This window comes from Phocoena phocoena, chromosome 9, assembly GCF_963924675.1.
Source record: "Phocoena phocoena chromosome 9, mPhoPho1.1, whole genome shotgun sequence".
Taxonomy (NCBI): Eukaryota; Metazoa; Chordata; class Mammalia; order Artiodactyla; family Phocoenidae; genus Phocoena; species Phocoena phocoena.
Genome location: NC_089227.1, coordinates 105,839,395 through 105,860,292, shown reverse-complemented (window position 1 = coordinate 105,860,292; position 20,898 = coordinate 105,839,395). Strand labels below are relative to the sequence as shown.

General features: G+C 44.8%; 1 protein-coding gene across 2 annotated transcripts in view; it reads left to right on the top strand.

The window, feature by feature from the left end:
• Positions 1–20,898, top strand: part of ESYT2 (extended synaptotagmin 2) — a 71,927-nt gene that overhangs the window by 29,052 nt on the left and 21,977 nt on the right. For both annotated transcript variants that reach the window (XM_065883831.1, XM_065883830.1), the window contains exons 4-10: positions 2,047–2,123; positions 6,071–6,143; positions 6,391–6,480; positions 13,047–13,102; positions 17,042–17,162; positions 19,180–19,356; positions 20,208–20,290. In XM_065883831.1, the coding sequence (XP_065739903.1) occupies positions 2,047–2,123; positions 6,071–6,143; positions 6,391–6,480; positions 13,047–13,102; positions 17,042–17,162; positions 19,180–19,356; positions 20,208–20,290 (677 nt within the window). The remainder of the gene's footprint in view (positions 1–2,046; positions 2,124–6,070; positions 6,144–6,390; positions 6,481–13,046; positions 13,103–17,041; positions 17,163–19,179; positions 19,357–20,207; positions 20,291–20,898) is intronic.

Below are 20,898 nucleotides of genomic sequence, written 5' to 3'. Positions count from 1 at the left end.
AGGATGATGAGACTGACAAAAGCTGGAGGCACCCGCTCCACCACGGCGTTTACAGCAGCAGCTCAGGCTCCAGTGCTGGGCTTGCGGTGTGGCGGTAGTGACACAGGGGAAGGGAAAGGTAGGCTTTGTTGCTGGAATCATATTATGTACAAAAGAAAGTCACTAATTCCAACACTGCTAGGAAGCCTCAAGACCACCATTAAAGGCAAGTTTCCTTTTTTATGTTTTTAAGTCAGTGTTTACAATAATTAGCAACAGTTGAAGGTAATATTTTTTCTGTTGAGGTGTAATTCACACATAACATAGCATTAGTTTCAAGGTAACATTGTTTTGGAGTTCAGTAGTCCTTTAAACTCACACACCAGGGCAGAGCCCGACAACCCACTCTCACCGCGCCCTGCGTCCCGATGTCTGTGCTTCAGCCTGTCGAGGTGTTAGTGAATGTGGCTGAGGACCATCTGACCCCCATCCATGTCACTGCCCCCAGACACGTTCCCATCGCACACTCCCCAGGCTGTCAGTCACCCTTCCCCATCAAGGCCTATTTTCTATGGGCAGAGAATGCTCCTTCTCTTCCGCGGTGCCTCAGGTGTGTGTGTCCTGCCAAGCTGTGTTGAGCAGGCCGTTTGCCCGCTTGGCTGTGAGGTCTGCAACACGCTGCAAGTCGGGGTGTGGGCATCCTTTTGTTTGAGCACACCGGGCCAGCACAGGACCACCATGGGACACTACCTTTAATTTTCACTTTACCTCAGTCACCTCAAACAATCATGACAGGTGAGAAGACACAGCTACAAGCTAGAATGCACGTGACTGTGAAGGGCGGATGGTGACTAGCTTAGGCCTCGACAGCCGTGTAAGGTCTCTGAGGCGCGTCCTTCCCCTGCCTGCCCCTTCTCCTCCGGCCCTACAGTCACTGTCTCCCTCTGGCTGGCGTTTGTGTCTCCCAGAGTTAGGTAAGCTCATGCTTGCACAGATCTGGAATTCTCGCTCCAGCTGGGTTTGTCTCAGGAAGAATTACGTCCCTGTTCACATGCGCTTCAGTTTGATGCTACGTAAGATCATCGTCAAGGAGACGGCAGGACTGCAGAGAGTAGTGCGGGTTCAGTCGGGGAGCTCGGCATCACCGTGGCTGCATGGACCTCTTTTGGGCACACAGGACCCGGGCTGTTTGATTGAAGGGAAGGAAGAGAGGGGCAGGAGAACCCGAGCAGAAAAGCCTGGGACCTGGGACGGTAGGAAGTGTAGACTTAGAGTTTCTCCTGCAGCTGGTTGAGGAATAAGGTTTCAGGACACTCACTGTCAGAGTGAGCACTAAGACTCCAGAGGTCTGGGAGTTCTTCAGCTTGAGTTTTTAATGCTCAAATGTCATGTTGAAAACTTTCTTAGGAGGGGTTTCAAATCAATTAATGGGAAAAAGGTTTTGAAATGATGTTGAAATATAGCATTTATTGTAGGTCTGCCTTTTCTTTTTACAGTCATTTGTTTGTGACCTTGTAGCCTGTATTAGGTGTTGTATTAGGTGTTGAAAATATAGCTAGTATTTTTGATTCACTCAAAAGCCCCATTTTTATTAAAATCTTAAGAAATGGAAAATTATGACATAAAGAAATTATGACATAAAGAAAAAATGAAAGGAAGTTATATTTTAAACAATTAGTAAGGATGGAGTAGAGGGAAAAGGTCAAAGTCATCTGGAGCCCAAGGCTCCTGGGAAGGAGCGAAGCAGGGTCATAGCGGAGCTGTGTCTGTGGCCTCTGAGCACCTGCTGTACCAGGCCGTGCTTCTCGACCCGCATGGTCCTGTGTCCTGTAGCCTCGCTATTGCCCATGTGGAGCTGCCCTCCCGACCGTGTTTTACAGATGAGGGCGCTGAGGGACAGAGGTTTAACAACTTGCTGGAGGTGAAACAGCTAGTACATTGCAAAGCAGAGGAGCTTTCACTCCTGTGGCCTGATGCTGAAGCTCGTTGTCTCAGCTCTGCTACGTCACAGGGCTTGGTTTTTCTTTCACCCTTCCTACGTTTTAAGTAAGCCAGTTCTTGTTTCAGCCCCTCAGGATCAATGGTGTTAAGGTGTATACTGAAAATGTGGACAAAAGGCAAATTATTTTGGACCTTCAGATTAGGTAAGTTTGTATTTATGTCATAGTTAATGATGTGTGATGTCACTTAGCTGTACCCATAAGGTGGAGGTTATAATGAGCACATTTCTTACCTGCTGTTTGATGGAATTGGACTAACTTCTTGTTGAAGACCTAAATTTATTTACTTTCTGGTTTTAGTTCCTGGCAGCCTAGATAATTGCTATCATTCATAAAACATGTTAAATAAAAGAAAGTAAAGGCACTACAAGAAAAGAAAACGACAGACCCATATCCCTTGTGAACATTGATGCCACAAACCTCAAGAAAGTGCTAGCAAACTGAATTCAGCAACACAGTAAAAGGATTATACACCGTGACCAAGTGGGATTTATTCCTGGGATGCAAGGATGGTTCAACAAAGAAAAGTGATCAGTGTAATGCCCCACATTAACAGAATGAAGGGGGAAAAAAAAACCCCTGCACGATTATCTCAGTTGATGCAGAAAAAGCATTTGGTGAAATTCAACACACTTTCATGATAAAAACACTTAAACAAGAAACAGAAACTACTTCAGCATAATAAAAGGCATATATTCCCAGCAAGCGGCATGCTCAGTGGTGAAAGACAAACCTTTTCCTCTGAGATCAGGAACAAGACAGGGATGCCTGCTTTCACCACTACTGTTCAACATGGTACTGGAAGTTCTTTTAGAGCAATTAGGTATGAAGAAAACGAAGTGAATGGCATACAAGTTGGAAAGGAGAAAGTAAAATTATCTTTGTACACAGGTAATATGATCTATGTAGAAAACCTGAAAGATTCCACAAAAAAAAGCTTTTAGAACTAGTAAATGAATTTAGCAAAGTAGAAGGATACAAAATCAATGCAAAAAAAAAAAATCAGTTGCATTCTGTATGCTAACAACGAGCAATCCAAAAAGGAAATTAAGAAAACAATTTCATTTACAATAGAAACAGAAAGAATAAAATACTTAGAAATTAACTTAACCAAGGAGGTGGAAGACTTGTACAATGAAAACTACAGAACATTGCTGTAAGAAATTAAGACATAAATACATAGGGATACATCCCATGTTTGTGGTTTGGAAGACTTAACATTGTTAAAAGTCAACACTAAAAGCAATCTGTAGAAGCAGTGTAATCCATATAATCATATATCTGATAAGGGATTGAGATCCAGAATGTATAAGGAACTCCTACAACTCAACAGCAACAAAAAAACAAATAACCTGATTCAGAAATGAACAAAGGACTTGAATAGACATTTCTGCAAAGAAGATACACAAGTGGACACAGGCACACGAAAGGGTGCTCAACATCACTGTTAATCAGGGAGAAGCAAATCCAGACTACAGTGAGATACCGCCTCACACCCATCAGGATGGCACCTATCAGAAAACAGATTAGTGAGGATGTGCAGAAATTGGAACCCCTGTGCACTGATGGCGGGAATGTAAAAGGTACAGTTGCTATGGAAACAGAATAGTTGTTCCTCAAAAAATTAAACAATTACTGTATGACCCAGCACTTCCATTTCTGGGTACGTACCCAAAATAATTGAAAACAAGGTCTCAAAGAGGTATTTGTGCACTTGTGTTCATAGCAGCTAAAACATGGAAGCAACCCAGGTGTTCATTGACTGTTGAATGGGTAAGCAAGGTGTGTTATGTACATACAGTGGAGTATCATTCAGCCTTTATAAAGAAGGAAATCCTGCAGTGTGTAGTGTCCATCCTGCTACAACAGGGATGAACCTTGAGGACATTATGCTAAATGAAATAGGATAGTCACGAAAAGACAAATCCTGTCTGATTCCATTCATGTGAGGCCCCCAGAGGAGTCAGATTCACAGAGACAGAAAGTAGGATGAAGGCTGCAGGGGGCTGGGGGAGGCAGGATCAGAAGTTGCTGTTTAACGGGTATAGAATTTCAGTTTTGCAAGATGCAGAGAGATCTGGAAGTGATGATGGTGGTGATGGTTGCGCAATCATCTGAATGTGCTTAATGCCACTGAGACGCGCACTTAAAAATGGTTGAGGTGGTCATTTTATGTATATTTTACCACAATAAAGGATAATTGGGAAAAAAATTACTTAGGGGTCTGCCAGGTGCCTTGCCTGCATGGTAGAGAGGTTTTCTCTGGCTCTTGTCTTCACTGTTCGTGGGCGTTTTTTTCTTTTTCTTTTTTGGTGTCTTAGTGACTGCCAAGATTCCGGCTTTCCCTGAGGCCCCAGCCCAGCTGTGTGCAGGCCGCTGCTGAGCTGCTGACTGACACATGGCTCCGCAGGGTTTGGTTTGTTGTTTTGGCTAAGGATCGTTTTATTTTATCATGTCATCTTTGAGTTTCTGAAGTATATTAATATAGTAAATGAACAGTCAGTACCAATTACCTTTATTCTAGAAGGGAGCATAGAATGTTGTGATGATGTGATACGGAAAACTCTGCGTCTTTAACATACTGGGAACTACTGCAAACGCTGCTGCTGTCAGTGCAGTAGGAGAGGAAGCCCCGCGTGTGTCTTCGGGTCAGCCGCACCCTGGGAGGGCTGTCCACTAGGCCGAGGGTGAGCTTCAGGAGCGTGGGAGCCTTGTTCTCTTGTTCCAGCGCTGAGGGAGCACTTCATACACGTTCATTAAATAAACATCGGAGTGAATCTGCTACTGGACGCCATTTTGAAGATGCAGCCTGGATTTTGTGGTTTCAGCAGACATGATGGCATACGCAAGTTATGCAGCTCAGATATTTATGTCTCTAAAAAGTCTGCATTCTGCTTTTTCCTGTGTTCCAGATAAGGACCGTAACTAGGTTACTGGCCATGGAGCTGGGGAAGGAGTAATTGAGAGCTATGAGGAAACAAGTGATCAAGTCTTGGTGTGTGTGGGCGAAAACCTGTCACTCACCATCTGCCTCTACAAGGGTGAGGCCGCCAGCCACTGCAGTTGCTGACCTTCCACACACCCTGAAAGGAGTTCAGGGCAGAGATCAGAAATGAGGCCCTCTGTGCTCTGGGAAAACTGGCAGAACAGGTCTTCAGATAGATATATTCAGGAGACGATGTTATGAGCCCAATTTCTTGCATCTTCTCATAGCTAGAAAAGCACTGCTGTCATTAACTCAGATGTCTGCCCCTTGTGGCTAGCAGCAACTTTCTGCCAAAATGTGTGCTTGACTGTACGTCCCCCCTTCACCAAAAGAACCTACAGGTATTGACTTTTACATCAGAACTGTGAATATTGGAAGACTTTTATCCCAGACGCCTTCTGTCACTATTTTGCTCATGTGCTTGGACAGTCTCTCTCATGATTATCAAATTGCCCCCCCCCCGACGCTCCCACGCCGGAGTCAAGAGTCCAAGAGTCAAGGGTGGGAGTCAAATCATACGGATCCCACGCAAAATGTAGTGGACGTGCCATGTTCACACTAAAGATGGGTGCAAGCCTTACATTCAGCATCATGCTGTATTCATGTTTGTTTCACATTAATGATTGAAAAGACTTAATCGTTGAGTAAAATTGATACCTCAGATGGATGTAATGTCTTTAACCTTTGACATCAGAGGGCCCTGAGCACTGCTAATTTCCTCAGTACGGGGAGTTTGGGCGCAGCGTTTATTTGTGGTGAAACATAATCTCAGCATTTTTTATGTTTTAAACAAGCATAGTTGTTTATAAAACAAATGAAAACTACGCTCCGTCAAGAGACTGCTCCAGAAGCTGCACTTCGAGAAGTGACATTTATACCAAGGCCTCTGGCCAGGCTGCCTGCCTCGCCACCCATGCGGTGGTCCTGACTGGTGTCAGTGACCGCTCCAACGCAGGCACTAGAACACTCTGGCACGGCCAGGCTGCAGGTTACAGCTTTGCCTACAGTCTTGTTCTGGCTGCTTTACTATCATTGTATTCAGATTATATAGCTTGCAGGTCTGTGGTGATTAAGAGAATGTAATACAGAACTTTTTCTTTGCTAGTTTTGTAGGAAATTGTGAGATTGATTTGGAGATCAAGCGATATTTTTGTAGAGCTGGTGTGCAAAGTATACAGGTAAGGTTTTTTTAAGTTTCATAGTCTTCTCAAATTCTCTGTGCTCTATTCAGAAAGAAAATCATGAAGTTTTTATTAACTCAGAATTCCTTTGAAGTTAAGTTTTTGTTTATAGGTTATACCTTGAGAGAAACCTGAAGTCAGATGCTCAGGAATCACTGAGAGGATCCTGCATCCTCCTTCTTGCGTCTGTAATGGCCTGTGGAATTGTTTTCTTTTAACGTTTCTGTTTCCCATTTGAATTTAGATTCATGGTACAATGCGGGTGATCCTGGAACCACTGATTGGAGACATGCCCTTAGTGGGAGCTTTGTCTATCTTCTTCCTTAGGAAGCCAGTAAGTCAATGTTTATTTCATTCTTTTCTTGCCATTCACTGACAAGAATGTGTACATATCGAAGAATAGACAGAGTGGAGAAAAAGAGCTTAACTCACTTTATTCCCTTTGATGCATGAATCCTGCGTGCTTTCATCTCTTTGTGCCTTAAAAGAGGGCTTCACATCTCTTGATGGACAACTTTTTTCCTCATTATAAAAATGTTAGCTGCAGAAAATTTGAAAGCAGACCTTAGAAAGTATAGGTTGTAACTAACATTCAGCACCTATCACTGAGTATGATATATATTTACTCATTCAATCCTCATAGCTCTGTAGTTAAATAACTAACACTAAATACTTTTGCTGACCAGGACCTGAGAGTCTGATTTGTCCAAGTCACAAAACCAGTAAGTCTGGGGATCTGCACCTGGACCTGCCCTGGTCTGGCAGAGTTGCTATCCTCATACCCACCCTAAGTCTCCCTGCAGCCGTCCCCCACCCCGCCATTGCCTGCCTCTTGGGGTGTGTTGAATGAAGCACACAGTATGCTGTGTTTTTAAGAGTCACAAAGATTAATTTTAACTAAATTATATTTTAACACTTGGATAAACCATGATATTATTATTTCACATTCCATTTTTGTTATAAGTCGTCAATACTTATTACTCATTATTAGCCACAAAAGTAAGACAACAAACATGTCACCTACCTAGACTCTCCCTCACTGAGACCCTATCTCCTCGCCGAGGCCCCTCCCCTTACTGAGACTGTCCATCCTCACCTGGGTGGCTCCATTCCTACAAGGCTCCTCATCTGGGCTTCTGCAGCCTCTGCTTGGCTTTCTGCCTTGGCTCTGTCCTCAGTGGACTTCACTGCTAGGGGTCTTGCCCCGGCAGACTGACCCGCCAGGGGCCGGCTGTCACTCGCAGACGGTCATCTGTCCAGTGCAGTGGTAGTACCACCCCCACCCCTCCTCCATCATCCCTTCCACCCCCTCCTTCTCTCTCTCTCTCCTCTCCCAGAATGCTGCCCTTCCCAGGACATGGGCAGCCAGGTTCCCTCCTTGTCCCTGTGCCTCGCAGCACACTTCTTAATCTTTGGAAGCCACAGCCATATCTGTCTCCATACAGTTCAGTAAATGTCTGATGAATGAATGATCTGTTTCTCAGATACCTCTTCACGGTGTGCCATTTTTGTAACCTGCAATGAGTCCTTTCTGGAGGTGTCATTAACATCATGTGTAGTGTAAAATGGGGATATTCATTTGTATAATTTGATTCAAATAACTTAATACAAGTTATTGTTGCTGGTTTTTAAAATACAAGTTTATCTAGACCAAACAAGTGGTGCTTTTCTGCATAAAAACATAAGAAGTAAGTGTCATCACTTTTTGTTACCACTAAAATTATTATTCTCATTTGCTTTTTATTGCTTAAATAATTGGCTTATTTTGAACGTATCTTAATGACACAAAGCATGGTAAAATTCAAAAGCTATTAAGGAACATCTGTGTTAAATTTTAATTTATTAAAATTTTGAGAAATGAAGAAATCCGTAAAAGATTCAACATTCATGGGTTTTTTTCCCCCCACATACAAGTTATTGAAAAGACAGTACGTTTTAAAAAATTCCTTCATTAATGAATATAAAAAACTAATCCTTAGCAAGTTGATAAGTATTTTTAGTTTGCAGGGAATTTTTAACAATTTAAAGAAAGAGTTCTTTATTCAGCTCAGAATGTAACAAAATCCAAATCTTTAAATCTTCCTCAAAACTTTGTAATATTCTTCATTGGATCTTTCTTAGGTATACTTAGTTTAAAAATAACATTGTAGGGACTTCCCTGGTGGTCCAGTGGTTCAGACTCTGTGCTTCCACTGCAGGACCCAGGTTCAGTCCCTGGTCAGGGAACTAGGATCCCACAAGCCGTGCAGCCAAAAAGTAAAAAATAACATTATAATATTAATTTCCAAATGAAATTTTAGTACTCAGAAATGCAGGATGAGGCTGTGAAAGGTTGAGGATCACTTGTATCCTTATATGGTGAATTACAGTCACCAAGCACAGGCTTCAGAGAAAAGGGACTTTTTCAGTCGCTTTCATCTGGAAAATGTAAGAGCAGAATTCCCTGCTGGCTGCCAAGTCCTTCCTCACCCCAGTGAAAAACAGAAAGATTTGAGGGTTTGACTATTCAGATGATTTAGAAGCATGGCAACCTTCAGAAGAATATGAAACTTTCGCACGTTTTTTTGCTCGTTGATTTGTTTAGATTAGTTCTGATAATGTGCTACTTGTTTTTAAAAAAATAACCACAGGTGTCTGCAGTGCTGACTTCGTGCACAGTGGGGGCAGGGCGGATGTACTGTCACCTTATTTCAGGTTAAGTGACAGATGTGAGCGCCACACAGCCTCACTTTCCGCTCCTGGTTCTTTCTCTCCTTTGAACTGCATGCTTTGAGCAAACTACCGTCTTCTCCCAGTATCCACAGGGGATTGGTTCCTGGACTCCCATGGACCGAAATCCGTGGGTGCTCAAGTTCCTTATTAAATGGCGTAGCATTTGTACATAACCTACGCACATCCTCTCGTATCCTTTAAATCATCTCTAGATCACTTATAACACCTAGTACGGTGTAAATTCTGTGTAAATAGTTGAAAGTCCAATGTAAATAGTTGCCCTAGTGCAGCAGATTCAAGCTTTGCTTTTTGGAACTTCTGGAATTTTTTCTTTCTGAATACTTTTGATCCGTATTTGGTTGAATCTGAGGAGGCGGAACTGGAACCCTCAGATACAGAGGCCCAACTGTATTTAATTTCTGTAAGCCTCAGTCTCCCCGTCGGTAACATGGGGAGTACACTTATACCTCCCTCAAAAGATTAGAGGTGACGATTAAATGTAAAACGCTTGGTATAGCACCTGGCACATAGTGAGTCTTCAGATGTTTCAGAAATTAAATATTTTCCTGTACGTAGGGTTAGCATTCTGGTGGGGTCCTGGCAGCAGAGGCCGAGCACTGGTAAGCACAGAAGCTTGGGTTAAGGTTCTGGTACGAGCCAGGGCGTGACCTACTCTCTGCCCTTGGACGTGTCCCAGGGAAGTGGCGGCCACCTACTCATGCTAACTTGACAGTTGTTGGGATTGCCTCTGGCATACACTCTTAAGGGTGTTTCACAATCCTGAGGTCATTTTTAGGTTTGTCTCAGGAGTATGGATTAGAGTAGACTGAGTCAGGAGGTCCTTTCTAGAACTTCTCCAGGAGATGGTCTGGGGCTCACTCTGAATGTGTTTATCCTAAAGGGGTCCTCCCAGCTAGCAAAGGACATGCCTGCTGAGGCTTTGGTCCACAGATTGAGTTTCTTCATCTATAAAATGTAAATAACATCTTCCTTTTAGTGTGATTGTGAAAAGAAATTGAATCCTACTAGCTAGGACTCCAGCAATTGAGGTACCTTAAGCAAAGGAAGGGGGAGAAGGGGAGGCTTTATTTAAAAACAAAATGAGCATATATCGATGTCTTATGAAACCCATGCAGGGGCTGCAGTTGGGAGTCAGGAACAGGACGGAATGTGGACGCCGTGGCCACTGTCTCTTGTGCCTGTTCTGCCTCAGCTTCGTTCTTCTCTCACCCTGAGACCAGCTTCCTCTGGTCCTTCAGGCCACAGGCCAGAAACACTGGCTGCCGGTGCCCCCAGGAGTGAGCCTCCTGGTCTTCCCTTCGTCCTTGCCTGCCCTATTCCAGCTGCATCAGATACAGACCCTTAACCCCGAGACCAGGAATAGGAAGGTTGCAGCATTCGAATGAGGCTTCCCGAAACCGATTCCTGCAGCCCCGCATGGGAGGCGGCCATGAGGGGCGAGGCAGGGCTGGGCTGGCAGGTCCATGGAGCCCACTGGACGGAAGAGGCCCAGTCTTAGGCCACACATTAAGCCACTGGGGAGTTTGCGGCTGTTTATCCCGCCAGGTGTTCTCTGCATTTCTTGCATCTGGGGTTTGATATCTTTCATCATTTTGGAGCGTCTTACCCCACCACCATTGTTGCGGTGCTCTTTCAGTGGCCCTGCCCCCTCCCTGTGACTCTGTCTTTGGAGGGTCTTGTGCAGGAGAGAGTGTCACACCCACCCCCAGCAATACTGGATCTCTGTGGTCAAGGCATAGAGGGTGAATTCTGTTCCTGTCCTCTGAGTGGCTGTGGGCCCTCGCCTCTCGAAGGCAGGGCTTCTGCCTTTCCTGCAGCAGCTGTGCTCTCCCGGGCCCGCCCTATTTCTGTGGATTTCACAGGGTTTACTCTGGCTCTCCTGCCCTGGGATGGCCCTGTCGCCTCAGCTCTCCATGCATCCAGGAGTGATGCTCTTTCCAGTTTTCTACATCCCAAGTGAAAGCTGGAAGTCCTAGGAGCTTTAAGACATAAGAAAAATATTCGTGACCTTTACCACCAGCCCAAATGAGAAAATTCAGAAACTCTGGAGAAGGGCGGAGCCACCAGTCTGTTTTGTTTTGTTTTTAAATATTTATTTTCATTTTGGCTGCATCTGGTCTTAGTTGCGGTACGCAGGCTCTTCCTTGTGCCGCGCGTGCTCAGTAGTTGTGGTGCGCAGGCTTAGTTGCTCCGCTGCATGTGGGATCTTAGTTCCCTGGCCAGGGATCGAACCCGCGTCCCCTGCATTGGAAGACGGATTCTTAACCACTGGACCACCAGGGAAGTCTCCACCAGTCCGTTTTTAACAGACTTCCCGTGTAGGACGCCTGGCGTGTCGTCAGTGCTGAAATGAGCAGTGGCTGTTGCCGACTCTTCTGCAACCCTCAGATGGCACGGAGGGCAGAGGGCAGCTGGCTGAGGTTCTCGTGAACACATGCTGCGCTGGTGGGGTTCCAGTTGCAACGTGCCCACCTTACTCACTGTTCCTCGGCAGCCCAAAGAGCTGATTTCCTGTCCTTTGGAAGCACGTCTCACTGATTCTTCAGTTTCCTGAAAGGAGATCCCAGTCATCCAGACTTGGTGGGGGAGGCACTAATTTTAGTTGCTTTCCCAAAGCGCTGCCTGGATCTGCCCCTCCCGGTGGCTCCCCTCTGTGCCCCCGCCCTCACACCTGTCCACCTGGTCACACACTCACTCTCGTCCTCCCACACACGGTCACTCACACTCCTCTCCCACCCCCTCAGCTTGGCTCTTCTGTCCCCTGGCCTCCCTGTGTTCATGGACAGGCCAGCTCCCCCTTCAGGGCCTTGAACGTGGAGGCCCTTCCCCTGGGGCCTTCTTTCTTGCATTCAGATCTCTTCTTTTCAAACTCACCTGAGTCTGTCCTTCCATGAATTCTGCCCCTGCCTCCCTGGCATTTTGTTTCTCAGAATTTGGGTAGCATTCAGGTATATCTTATCATTTTGACCAGGGTCCTGCAAGTAGGCCCTCTGTCACCTGAGAGTTTGTAATCTGGTTATATTCCCTTCCAGGTGACCGCCCTTTGGGAGGGCCTTTGAGTGCTTCTTTACTCCTGATTCAGCAGGATGCCCCAGGCTCACGTTAACAGTTTTTGTCCCAGTCCTGGAATCAGCCATTTCTTCAAAATCCCCTGTTCCTTTTAGTGGAAAATGCGTTTAGAGATCATAGTCAGGGTGCTCTAGGGAGTCCTAGGGAGGTTAGTGTTTCAGGACTTTATTAAAGTTGTTGCTTTTGAGTTTTGCTCTGTCCGAAAGAATCTTGACCCTTCCAGTTCATATTTATAACCACCTACTCCCCAGCTTTGTCACTCCGGCTATATGGGTAATAGAGGTCATGCAGTTTCACTTAGCATCTTCTACAATATAAAGCACAAGTAATTTCATTATGTGCAGTATCCATCTTGACAGGAAAAGCAGTGTTTCCAGTCAGTACTTTTTACCTGTCCACATCCGTTTAATAGAATCTCAGCCAACTATATAGGAATTATTATAAGATAAATACCCACTAGAAAAATGAGCAATAAAATACAGATGTTGAATGAATGAATGGAACGTGTCCCACTAATACAGGAATATGCAGACTGAAGCAGTGATAAAGTACCATTCTTTAACTGCTGGATAGACTGATTTTTAATATAGGTGTAAAATATTTTTAGTAGGGTGTAAAGAAAGGACATTTTACACAGTTTTGATGGGAATGTAAGTTTGTACAATATTAGGGCAATTATGTAGCATCTATCAACATAAAAAATGAAAATGTATCTTTGACCAGAATTTCGACTCTTTGAATGCTAGTCTCCATGTGTATGTAACAACACGTGTGTACAAAGATATTCACTGATTCATTACTTAAAATAAAAGAGAAATTGTAAATATTCTAAGTGCTTGTCAATAGGAGGATGGGTATATAAATAATTATGATTTTACTGGAGTAAATTATGACATCAAAAGAACAAAACAAGAACAGGCAAGGTATCTATACCAACAAGGGACAACGGCCTTGATGTTTTACAAAGTGAAAAACAAGATATAGGACAGTATTATGTACCAAACCCATTTCATTTATAAAGAAACAAACCTGCATGATTTGATATGATAATTGGAAATAATTTGCATACTTAATATTTTTGCCCTTTCTTTAAAACAGCTTTTAGAAATTAATTGGACAGGACTGACTAATCTTCTCGATATCCCCGGATTGAAGTAAGTACTCTGTCACGTCCTGTGGGTAGCTTGCTGGTGGTGTCGTGTGCGTTTCCATTGTCGCGAAGACGACACAGATGTTTGAGAACTGTGTCTTCCGAGCATGGTCCATGCTTTGTGGGCGGGCTCTCTTGGGCTCTGGTGTTGTCGCCCCGTCTGAGGCTCTGGGTCAGAGCTGCATGAGAGCCCTGTTAGGACTAGATGAAGCCTTTTCATTAGTCATGAGATGTCTTTCCAGTTTTGGTGTTTTAATATCCCAGAAGATTAAAGAGAACTTTAAAAAGTTTCCAAGCTTAGATGTTTCAAAAGTAGCCCTTTCTGGAATCTTTTCGAGCTGTGCTGCGCCTTCCCTTTCTGCGTTATGTGCCTTGACCCGCGCCTCCCTGGAGGGGTAGGTGTCAGCCCTGGACCTGGGAGCTGCATCGTGTGGCTGGGAGGCCCTCATTGTTCAGTGTACCCTAGTGTCTGAAACACGACGCAACCTTCCACCACGAGCATGTGAAGCCCTTCGGGGCTTGTCCCGCCTGTGAGAGAAGTGATGCTTCCCAGTCGCGTCACAGAGTCCATCTGTCCTCCAAGGTGGAAGGCGGTGGCAGCAGACCTGTTAGCCACCTCTGAGCAGGAAGGTCTGAGGCTGCAGCCACCAAGCCTGCTTCTGCTGGTTTCACTGTTGCATTTGAAGGTTAAAGTGTGTTGCTTGTTGGTTAAAGTTACATATGTTTCTAGTGGACACCGCTAATCTGTGGGGGGTTTTTCCCCCTAAAATAGCTTAAAAATTGAAATACGAAAACCTTGGTTTCAATCTGTTTTTTTCTCTTCCCGTGTATTTGTTTATGCCCTTGAGATGGCCATTAGAAAGAATTTTATTTTGTTTCGTTATAAGAGAAAAATTAAGGCTACACTGAGGCATAGTCATAACAATAAAAGTCTTTTTTAGGTGCTGTGGTTTATTGGAGATAGAAAAATACTGTTATCTTTAAAAGATTTTTGGAATGAAAGGAAAACTTTTAGAGTTTTGTTAAAGTGTTGATTAGGATTCTTGCTTGCAACAACAAACCCAACTTACCTGGTCTTCATTAAGTGAGTAAATAATTGAGTAAACAAATACTGTTTTTTAGAGACAGTCTATTCACTCATCCGACAGATGGGTACGGAATGCCTGCTGTGAGTGCCAGCCGTGGCCATGAGCAGAGTGGAGCCTACACCCTTGGCTGGTGTCGCCGAGAGGCCTGTGGCCCTGTTGGGTAGCCAGGCACAGCCAGGTGCTGGCGTCCACAGGACGGCTCCTGACTCTGCTTTTCTGTGTGTGGCTTTGTTGCCAGGCAGACTCTTGCTGTGAAGTAACAGCTTCTAGCTTCTATTCTACACGCTCAGCAACCTCAGTTGGAAAAAGAACCTTTTCCCACGAGTTCCAGCAAAAGTTCTAAGGTTGACTTCTGTTTGTCTGCCTGTCCTTGGACAGACCCTCCTGGTTCTGAGGATCAGGTTGGGCCTCGTGCCCACGCTGAGAGGAGGCAGAGAAGTGCTTGAAGAAGCGCCAGTGAAGGGGGGTGGGCGGGGGGGCCCCCCAGGGAAGGGTTCCAGAAGTCGGAGGAGAGGGTGCTGCTTAGCTGGCAAAAACGACAAATCCCTGCTGTCGTTTAGTGTAGAAGAGTGTGGTCTGCTTTCCTCCCCTCTGCGTCCTGGGAGGGGTTTGTCGAGCATCTGCCCTGCAGGCCATGTTGTGCTGGCTCCCTGTAGAGGGCCAGAGGGCGGGCTCTGGCATGAGCCTGCAGCACAGCTCGGGGGTCAGTCCCAGAGCATTCGGTTAGAGGGGAGAAATGCATGCACGCTCGCACGGCGCACACATACAAATACAGCGCCATTTCGTTGCATGATTTTATATGAAGGCAGGCTCTTTTTGTATAGTAGTAACTTCCAGCTGCTGTTTTATATATGGGTTTTCATATATGCAGTATATAAAACCTATTCTTCTGTATTCATTGTGTATAGGATTGCGTTTGTCATTAAAAATATCAATATATCCTCATATATATTAGAAATACAGACGGAAATAGACACACACCATTCAAAAATGAGACTATGGTATAAAAGAGATATGGTTAAATACCCCTTTTAAATTATATACATTTATATATGATACATAATTATGTAAATTTTATGTGATAAAATATACACATATCTACTTAACGTAAAACTTGGGCTACTGTTTCTCAAAGATTCTGTCAAACAGCTCACAGCTGTGGCGAGCCTTGTCTTATAAAAATAGATATTTAATAACTTTGAACCTAACATAATGAAATCTTGTACCAAGCTTTACAAAATGAACATCTACGTGCTCTATCCATTGACTACAAAACAGAATCCAAGGTATTATAAAGTAGCAGTGATGCCTGAATCACTTTACTTTACCACAAATTTTAGCTATCCTTACCATTTTTCAACGAAGAGCCATAAACTGAGTGTTGAAGGGATGAAGGTTGTGACAGAAACAGAAGTAGGGTGATGAGCAGGGTCGGTTCCAAAGGACCAGAAGGGTGGGACACAGTGGAAGCTGTTCTGTGTGCTGAGCCCCAGCGTAGTCAGGACGAGCAGAGCGGCTCAGGGGATGCCCAGCCCCACTTGGGAGCCCACGGTGGGGCTGCCTAGCTGAGCCTTGTGCTGGCACCGTAGGCGTTAGAGAGAGGTGAGGCGGTGGCCGACCACAATAGCAGCTAAGGGATTCTTGAGACATTTATGTCATCGGTGAGGGGTCTCCTGTTTCAACAGATTTTCAATATAAACAAAACTGGTACTTCTGCGGGGAAATGCCTGAAGTCAGACTATGCTTGGTCTTAATGCTTTGAAGGGCCACCTCATCCTCTGCTTGGTGAACACTGATCCAGTGTCTGCCGGCTTAGACCCTCTGAGTCCCCCTGGACTGTTAGCGCCTGAGTAACTGGCCTCTTCAGCAGTAGAGTGGAGCTGTCTGTGGGTGTGTGGTTTGTCTTCTGCCCACGTCGGACTGAAAGGTGCTGTGCTGAGGTTCCGCATCTTGGCCTTGCATTCGGACCCCCAACCTGCAGTGAGGCTCAGTTATCACTCAGTGAATGACCGCACTTTCACTGTGTCCCAGTGGATGTTCCGTGTGTAGTTACTTTACATCTGCGTGTTCATGATGTTAACATCTGAGAAGTACTGGCAAGAAGTAAGGTTCTTTTAAAACTTTGCACTTCTGGCTAAAGGTGTCCTTCTATAGCAATGAAACTTGGTTTACGTATGCCTTCAAAAGTGCTGTCACACATACGTTGCTTGATTCTCACATTTACACCAAAGAATAGACAAAAAGCATATTGAAAGTACATTTGTTTCTTTAGCCTCCACAGTTTTATTCTTGCTACTGAGATCTCTGTGCAGTGGTGTATAGTATTTCAAATTGATTACAGTATTCAGTACCCAAATAAAGTGTGAAGAAAGAATGAACTGTAAATTCCTTTACTTCATTGGGACCTCTGCATATATATCAGGAAAGATAAATTTAATGTAATAAACATGGAACGAGTAAATAAATGGATGCTTGTTTTGGTATTCTCTGTACTTTTATGGGTGTTTGAAATAGTTTATGTTAAAAAAAGATTTATTTAAATGTATTTTACTTATTCAATATTAAATCAGTGATAAAGTTATGTGGAAATGTATGAGATGTTATTTAGGACGCTGTGAAATATAGCCAGAATAGTATCCTGTGTTCTCAGAATAAATCCCACATAATCGTCACTGTAGCAGTACTGCATCTAAAGTATTAAACTGCTGGCTTTAAATACTGTGTTAGAGGGATTAGCTCCGCGCTGTCAGTGGGATATTGTGTCACGTCTGTACTAAGTTCACTGTTAACAGGAGATAACTAGTACTGGAGTGTCTGATAGTTGGTTTGTTTGTTTTTTACCTCCCACCTAACAGTGGTTTGTCAGATACTATCATTTTGGACATAATATCAAACTACCTGGTGCTTCCCAACCGAATCACAGTTCCTCTCGTCAGCGAAGTTCAAATAGCACAGTTGCGGTTTCCCATACCAAAGGTAAGCATCCGTTCATTAACACTTACAGACTGGAGGAACTCTTCACATACTTGGGTGTTGTGACTTCTTGTATTTCTCCTAACAGCAGCCTTGCCACGTGGATCTTGATGCAGTAAAGGTGGTCTGTCCTGCCCTGTTCCTTAGGAGATTGGCTAAGGGGCATCTGGCCGAAAACTTTCAGAGACTTGAGGACAGTTCTTAAACCTCAGCTGTGAGCCTCAGAGCTGCTCATAGGGATTTAATTCTGCAGATATCATTGCAAGTTGTAAAGAGCAGCTATGACAACTTATTTATTGCCTCAGAAAGCACTTCCTATTTGTATGTATCAAGATGTAACAGTTCAGCCTAAGCTGGGAACGTTGTACAAGCCTCCTCTCAGATATGACAAAGTGGGCATCTTTGGGGTCATTCAGTGAGGGATGTGGCAGGCCCGTCGTTAGTGTTACAGCTGCCCTGGGTGGGGTGGAAGGGCGTGGCCGGGGCTGAGTCACAGCCCTGGGGTTAGGCAGCAGCTTCACTTCGGGAGCATAGTCCTTGGTGTGTCTGGGCTGCAGTTTCTTCATCTGTAAGTTGGGGTGATGCCCTGCACACAGAGGCGGGTCACACATGTTGGAGTCACCTTCGTTTGAGTAAACTAAACAACCTCAGCCTGAGACTGTGAGAGCCTGCTGGCCAAGGACGTGGAATCCTCTGCTGGGCACAGAGCTGGAGGGTTGGCCCCAGTTAGCAAGGGCTTCTCCCCCCTGGGCTTCACCCCACCCGTCTGGTCTGACCAACCTTGGGCTCCAGAAGTGGAGTGGGCAGCCTGTCACATGGTGTCTGGTCCTAGTTCAGTGTCTGTTTCCTGAAGTAGAAGTGGCCAGCCTTTCCCCACTGCCCGTTACTCTTTCTAGGTAAATTCGATCTCAGTAACAGTGCACAAACCAACAAACGTGCGTGAGCACTCCTGTATTTCTTCAAGTAACAACACCCCAGTCACTCATGCCCAAACTAGTTACATTGCTGGCATTCACCAGATGTGATGGGACGTCGTGTGTGAGACAGGGATGCCTTTTTTCCCTTAACTTAGGATTCTCATCTCTGGAAACGCAGGCCTGCCTTTTCACATAGAAATCCCCGTGCTCCTAGGCCATTAGGCTTTGTATTCTCTGAGCACAGGTGACCATCTAAGCCTGCCCGGATCCAGCCTCCCTGCTGCTCAGATATGTTTGTTGCCACATTATCTAAGCTTTAGACCTGTGAAAATATAAGCCAGGGATTTTGTTTTGTTACGGTTTTAAAAGCGTATTTATCTGTAACAATGTCGATCTTTCTATGCTGGTTGGTTCAGAAATACTACCTGGTAATTTTTTTAAAAGTGTTTTGTGGTGTAGAATGCTACCCTCCTAAAGGTAACTTTACAGGTTGTGTTTGCCTTGAAAGAAATATGAGTGGAGGTTTTCAATTTTATCAATTAAACAACATTTTTGAAAAAGATAACTCTGTTAAGTCTGTGAGTCATATGTATCTCAGATTTTCAGTTTCCTATCCATAAAATAGGTTTAATGACAGTATTTCACAGGATTCTTGTAAAAATTCAGTGAAGTAATTGCATATCAAGGACTTAGGAACAGTCTTGTGCATCCTGTAGTGCCAGTTATCACTTGTTATCACTGCAGTTACCACTAATGTTACAACTACCGAAACACAGGATTGTTTGCTGACCCATGAGGCCCTGTGCCATCTGACCTCCTGCCGTCCTGCCCTGCCCAAGTTGGGCTCCTGGGGTCCCTGGGGCACAGTGCCGCTCTGGGACCACCCCGTCCCAGGAGAAGTCTGCAAGAGGTGGTGGCTCACGCTAGCCCCTCCTGTCTCTGGCTCCGGTCAGACCCCTGGAACCCCATTGTGCTGCTCCTGGCATCACGTGTTTGCCTTTTTTGCTCAGGGAGGAGGAGCTGCCTGGTCCCTGTGCACAGGCTTCGCTCCGTGTCTGTTGGGTGAGCCAGTGAGCAGTCTGCTCTGTCTTCCTTCTTTCCAGGGTGTCCTGAGGATACACTTTATTGAAGCTCAGGATCTTCAGGGAAAAGACACTTACCTTAAGGGACTTGTCAAGGGGAAGTCAGACCCCTATGGAGTGATTCGAGTTGGCAACCAAATCTTCCAAAGCAAGGTCATCAAGGAGAACCTCAGTCCAAAGTGGAACGAGGTGTATGAGGTGAGGGAGTGGGTGCTGCTGCCGTCCCCCTCCACGTTCCTGTTTCACTCCTGCTGCGGGGTCGTGGTGTGCTTATTTAGTTCAGGGTAATCTCAATTCTCTTTGCTTTCATTTTCCATTTTTAAAACTATTGTACCTTGTATCCCTACCTCACACAAAATTTTAAACCTTAATCGCATCAAGCTATCACAGTAAATAATTAGCCCTTAATACACATAAACGTATTCCAAAATGAGGTTGATTATTTACTGTTTTGTAAATTTTCATTTAATACATCTGGACATCTCTACATGTCAATAAATATAACTGTTCACTTGAGTAGGTACCATCATGTTTTTACTCAGAGAGATCTGGGCTTTTGGGTTCATTGTAACCAGTGCTGTATGAGTGTCATGGGTTTTCTGCATTTGGCCAAGTTTTCCCCACGTTACGCTCCTCAGAGTGGAATTGCTGCATCACAAGGTATGCGGTTTGGAAAGAACTGAGAAGTGGTGCAGTTTATACCCATCAGCTTCCCGTCCTCCCAGCCTGGTCTGTTGCCAAATCTCTCAATCTTGGAGTAGTGGTGAGTGGGGCACTTGCGGCCACCCTGCAGCCAGCACTGACCGGGGCCGCTGCCGGAGCGGAGAGACATCCAAGCTTGTGGCCCCCGGTAACTGGGGACAAGGCGCAGTGGCCCATGGCCGTGTGCGTGGATACAGGTCCCTAGCAGGGACCCTGCCATTCAGAAGTGTGTCGGGTCCGGCCGCGGGGACCTCAGTGCTGTGCAGCTGCTGCCGCTGACTGCAGTCACGTACTCAGTAGACACGATACTAGTGAATGTGAGATAACTGTGAGCTGCTACCTTTCAGGCTCTGGTCTATGAACATCCCGGACAAGAATTAGAGATCGAGCTCTTTGACGAAGACCCAGACAAGGACGACTTCCTTGGAAGGTAAATCCTTCGTGACTGAGGAGAGCGTAGACTCTTTTTCTTTGATAATCACTGTTAAACATGTAATATAACTTCAAAAACAGGATTACGTACATGTTATGTGTATGTTAAAATGGCTCTTAGATGTAGCGTTGCTTCACCTTAGATTTCTTAAAACACGTTTTGTTCCTAAAACATTCACATTTGAGTAAGAAAAGGAAAGCTGCTAGATCTGTGTCCATCATAGCAGCCACATGTTGCTATTTAAATTAAATTGATTAAAGTTAAGCAAAATTTAAAATTCATTTTCTTAGTTGTGCTGCCCCATTTTAAGTGCTCAGCAGCCATGCGTGGCCCCCAATCCAGCCCAGCTCTCCAGCCTCTACACCACGCAGGCAGGTGTGCGCTAGGTTATAGAAACAGGTTTTTTAACTTTTGATTTGTTATTGGGTTATGGGGGCGGGGAGTAGATAGTAATTTATATTGTGCCTGTATACTGGAAAAGCAAATACTGACCTGTTTGCTTAAATTGAACAACCTATACAGCTGAAAAAAATACCAAAAAACACACTTTAGCCTAATCTTTATTATTTAACTGAATTTCTTGTGGCAAAAAAGATATAAGGATA